At 62.5% G+C, this 5,000-nt stretch overlaps 1 protein-coding gene across 4 annotated transcripts in view; it reads right to left on the reverse strand.

Annotated features, from left to right (window-relative positions):
* Window positions 1–284: 284 nt before the first annotated feature.
* LOC123501728 (lysosome membrane protein 2-like) overlaps window positions 285–5,000 on the reverse strand; it is a 33,222-nt gene continuing 28,506 nt past the window's right edge. For 3 of the 4 annotated variants that reach the window (XM_045250740.1, XM_045250749.1, XM_045250736.1), the window contains 2 exons: window positions 2,051–2,137; window positions 285–698 (listed from right to left, as the gene is read on the reverse strand). In XM_045250740.1, coding sequence (XP_045106675.1) covers window positions 672–698; window positions 2,051–2,137 — 114 coding nt within the window. In that variant the 3' untranslated portion in view covers window positions 285–671. The remainder of the gene's footprint in view (window positions 699–2,050; window positions 2,138–5,000) is intronic. The other variant, XM_045250744.1, reaches the window with a different exon arrangement.

Consider the following 5,000-nt stretch of genomic DNA (forward strand, 5'->3'; position numbering starts at 1 on the left):
TTGGTACATTATAACCGTTTCTCAACCACTATTCGCGTCAATAAACATTCATAAACATTCAACTTTGTGTATTTCTTAAGATAACCAACATTCATAAACATTTCCGACTCGATTTCTTCAATTAACATATACAACCAACATTTTTCACCAGTTAGTCAATAAACATTCATAAACATTTGTCTGACGTAATTTTGCAAGACAACAAACATTCATAAACATTTCTCAACAGTTCAGGGCATTTTTGTCAATTTCTTTAATAAACATTGACAATAAACATTTTTTTAAATTTTGTCAAGTTTTTTTTCATCTTAACAAACATTTTCTCTATATATCACTCACATACCAACATTTCTGAGACCCACAACCACAATTTTCTCTTAAAACATCACTCAACCAACATTTTTTTCCATAATTTTTCATCACTGGAGGTCAAAATTATACCTCCTCTGTGACCTTTGACCTTTTGACCTTTTGACCTTTTGACCTTTTTTGACCTCCATGACCTTTTAGACGTCTATACCCTTCGACCTTTGACTTCTGTGCCCCTTCTGTGACCTTCATGACCTTGTGTGACCTTCATGACCTTCTGTGACCTTTGTGGGGGTCAAGGGGGGGGCGTCGGGTCACCTGTTGTCCCTTCTTCCACTAAGGTCATCCAACTCCACCTTCTGCTACAGCTTCTCAAGGTCAGCTGCCCTCTGTAAGGTCAGGTTAGGTTAGGGTAGTGGTGGTGGTGGTGGTGGTAGTAGTAGTAGTAGTAGTAGTAGTAGTAGTAGTAGGAGGAGGAGGAGGAGGAGAAGTGTAGTAGTAGTAGTAGTAGTAGTAGTGGTGGTGGTGGTAGTAGTAGTAGTAGTAGTGGTGGTAGTGGTGGTGGTGGTAGTGTGCAGTGTGGTAGTGGTAGGTGGTGGTGGTGGTGGTGGTGGTGGTGGCAGTGGTGATTAGTGGTGGTATTAGTGGTGGTTGGTTGGTGGTGGTGTTCTTTGTTATTTGGTGGTGGTTATTGGTGGTGGTGGTGGTGGTGGTGGTGGTAGGTGGTGGTGAGGTGTGGTGGTGCAGAGGTAGTGGTGGTGGTGGTGGTGGTGGTGGCAGTGGTGGTGGCAGTGGTGGTGGTGGTGGTTGTTAATCTGTTGTTGTTGAGTGTTGGTGGTGGTGTTGGTGATGTTGTTGTGGTGGTGGTGGTGGTGGTGGTGGTGGTTGGGTGGCAGTGGTGGTGGTGGTGGTGGTGGTGGTGGTGGTGGCAGTGGTGGTGGTGGTGGTGGTTGTGGTTGTTGGTTGTGGTGGTGGTCTGTGGTGGTGGTGGTGGTGGTGGTGGTGGCAAGTTGGTGGTTGGTGTTGTGTGGTGGCGTGGTGGTGGTGGTGTTGGTGGTGGTGGTGGTGGTGGTGGTGGTGGTGGTGGTGGTGACAGGAATTGGCAGAGTGGTTGATAATTGTTGGTGGTGGTGTGGTGGTGGTGGTGATTGGTGAGTGTTGGTGGCTGGTGGGTGAGAGAGTGGTGAGTGGTGGTGGTTTGGTGAGATTGGTGGTGGTGGTCAGAGGTGGGAGGTGGTGGTGGCTGTGGTGGTGGTGGTGGTGGTGGTGGTGGTGGTGGTGTGTGGTGGTGGCAGTGGTGGTGGTGGTGGTGGTGGTGGTGGTGGTGGTGGTGGTGGTGGGTGGGTTTGGTGGTGGTGGTGGTGGCTGGTGGTGGGGTGGTGGTGGGTGTGGTGGTGGTGGTGGGGTGGTGGTGGTGAGTGGTGGTGGTGGTGGCAGTGGTGGTGGTGGGTGGTGGTGGTGGTGGGAGGTGGTGGGAGGTTGGAGGTGGTGGTGGTGGTGGTGGGAGGCAGAGAGGCTGGGAGAGGTGGGGTGGGGTGAGAGGAGAGAGAGAGGTGAGAGAGAGAGAGAGAGAGAGAGAGAGAGAGAGAGGAGAGACTGGAGGCAGGAGGCAGGGAGGCAGGCTGGGACAGCTGACACAACCACCACCACCACCACCACCACCACCACCACCCAAGACAGACAGACAGACAGACAGACACCACCCCAAAGAACCAACAACAACAACAACAACAACACTCACACCAATCTTATCAACAGGCTTTTCAATCTTAACACAGCAGTTGTCTGGCGCTGTGCTGCTGTGAAGTGCTGTGAACGAGTACTTGGGCTGTGGGGAGAGCAGGGGAGAGTGACTGGGAGAGGCTGGGAGGCACTGGGAGAGGCTGGGAGGCACTGGGAGGCTGGGAGGCACTGGGAGGCTGGGAGGCACTGGGAGGCTGGGAGGCACTGGGAGGCTGGGAGGCACTGGGAGGCTGGGAGGCACTGGGAGGCTGGGAGGCACTGGGAGGCTGGGAGGCACTGGGAGGCTGGGAGGCACTGGGAGAGGCTGGGAGGCACTGGGAAAGGCTGGGAGGCACTGGGAAAGGCTGGGAGGCACTGGGAGAGGCTGGGAGGCACTGGGAGGCTGGGAGGCACTGGGAGGCTGGGAGGCACTGGGAGAGGCTGGGAGGCACTGGGAGGCTGGGAGGCACTGGGAGAGGCTGGGAGGCACTGGGAGGCTGGGAGGCACTGGGAGGCTGGGAGGCACTGGGAGGCTGGGAGGCACTGGGAGAGGCTGGGAGGCACTGGGAGGCTGGGAGGCACTGGGAGGCTGGGAGGCACTGGGAGGCTGGGAGGCACTGGGAGGCTGGGAGGCACTGGGAGGCTGGGAGGCACTGGGAGAGCTGGGAGGCACTGGGAGAGGCTGGGAGGCACTGGGAGAGGCTGGGAGGCACTGGGAGGCACTGGGAGGCACACTGGGAGGCTGGGAGGCACTGGGAGAGGCTGGGAGGCACTGGGAGAGGCTGGGAGGCACTGGGAGGCTGGGAGGCACTGGGAGGCTGGGAGGCACTGGGAGGCTGGGAGGCACTGGGAGGGCTGGGAGGCACTGGGAGGCTGGGAGGCACTGGGAGAGCTGGGAGGCTGGGAGGCACTGGGAGGCTGGGAGGCACTGGGAGGCTGGGAGGCACTGGGAGAGGCTGGGAGGCACTGGGAGGCTGGGAGGCACTGGGAGAGGCTGGGAGGCACTGGGAGGCTGGGAGGCACTGGGAGGCTGGGAGGCACTGGGAGGCTGGGAGGCACTGGGAGAGGCTGGGAGGCACTGGGAGGCTGGGAGGCACTGGGAGAGGCTGGGAGGCACTGGGAGAGGCTGGGAGGCACTGGGAGGCTGGGAGGCACTGGGAGGCTGGGAGGCACTGGGAGGCTGGGAGGCACTGGGAGGCTGGGAGGCACTGGGAGGCTGGGAGGCACTGGGAGAGGCTGGGAGGCACTGGGAGGCTGGGAGGCACTGGGAGGCTGGGAGGCACTGGGAGGCTGGGAGGCACTGGGAGGGCTGGGAGGCACTGGGAGGCTGGGAGGCACTGGGAGGGCTGGGAGGCACTGGGAGGCTGGGAGGCACTGGGAGGCTGGGAGGCACTGGGAGAGGCTGGGAGGCACTGGGAGGCTGGGAGGCACTGGGAGGCTGGGAGGCACTGGGAGAGGCTGGGAGGCACTGGGAGAGGCTGGGAGGCACTGGGAGGCTGGGAGGCACTGGGAGGCTGGGAGGCACTGGGAGAGGCTGGGAGGCACTGGGAGGCTGGGAGGCACTGGGAGGCTGGGAGGCACTGGGAGGGCTGGGAGGCACTGGGAGGCTGGGAGGCACTGGGAGAGGCTGGGAGGCACTGGGAGAGGCTGGGAGGCACTGGGAGAGGCTGGGAGGCACTGGGAGGCTGGGAGGCACTGGGAGGCTGGGAGGCACTGGGAGGCTGGGAGGCACTGGGAGGCTGGGAGGCACTGGGAGGGCTGGGAGGCACTGGGAGAGGCTGGGAGGCACTGGGAGAGGCTGGGAGGCACTGGGAGGCTGGGAGGCACTGGGAGGCTGGGAGGCACTGGGAGAGCTGGGAGGCACTGGGAGGCTGGGAGGCACTGGGAGGCTGGGAGGCACTGGGAGAGCTGGGAGGCTGGGAGGCACTGGGAGGGAGCACTGGGAGGGCTGGGAGGCACTGGGAGAGGCTGGGAGGCACTGGGAGGCTGGGAGGCACTGGGAGGCTGGGAGGCACTGGGAGAGGCTGGGAGGCACTGGGAGGCTGGGAGGCACTGGGAGGCACTGGGAGGCTGGGAGGCACTGGGAGAGCTGGGAGGCACTGGGAGAGGCTGGGAGGCACTGGGAGAGGCTGGGAGGCACTGGGAGAGGCTGGGAGGCACTGGGAGGCTGGGAGGCACTGGGAGGCTGGGAGGCACTGGGAGAGGCTGGGAGGCACTGGGAGAGGCACTGGGAGGCTGGGAGGCACTGGGAGGCTGGGAGGCACTGGGAGAGGCTGGGAGGCACTGGGAGGCTGGGAGGCACTGGGAGGCTGGGAGGCACTGGGAGGCTGGGAGGCACTGGGAGGCTGGGAGGCACTGGGAGGCTGGGAGGCACTGGGAGGCTGGGAGGCACTGGGAGGCTGGGAGGCACTGGGAGAGGCTGGGAGGCACTGGCTGGGAGGCACTGGGAGGGCTGGGAGGCACTGGGAGAGGCTGGGAGGCACTGGGAGAGGCTGGGAGGCACTGGGAGAGGCTGGGAGGCACTGGGAGGCTGGGAGGCACTGGGAGAGGCTGGGAGGCACTGGGAGGCTGGGAGGCTGGGAGGCACACTGGGAGAGGCTGGGAGGCACTGGGAGGCTGGGAGGCACTGGGAGAGCTGGGAGGCACTGGGAGAGGCTGGGAGGCACTGGGAGGCTGGGAGGCACTGGGAGGCTGGGAGGCACTGGGAGGCTGGGAGGCACTGGGAGGCTGGGAGGCACTGGGAGGCTGGGAGGCACTGGGAGGCTGGGAGGCACTGGGAGGCTGGGAGGCACTGGGAGGCTGGGAGGCACTGGGAGAGGCTGGGAGGCACTGGGAGAGGCTGGGAGGCACTGGGAGAGGCTGGGAGGCACTGGGAGAGGCTGGGAGGCACTGGGAGGCTGGGAGGCACTGGGAGGCTGGGAGGCACTGGGAGAGCTGGGAGGCACTGGGAGGCTGGGAGGCACTGGGAG

The sequence above is a fragment of the Portunus trituberculatus genome, chromosome 2 (assembly GCF_017591435.1).
Source record: "Portunus trituberculatus isolate SZX2019 chromosome 2, ASM1759143v1, whole genome shotgun sequence".
Taxonomy (NCBI): Eukaryota; Metazoa; Arthropoda; class Malacostraca; order Decapoda; family Portunidae; genus Portunus; species Portunus trituberculatus.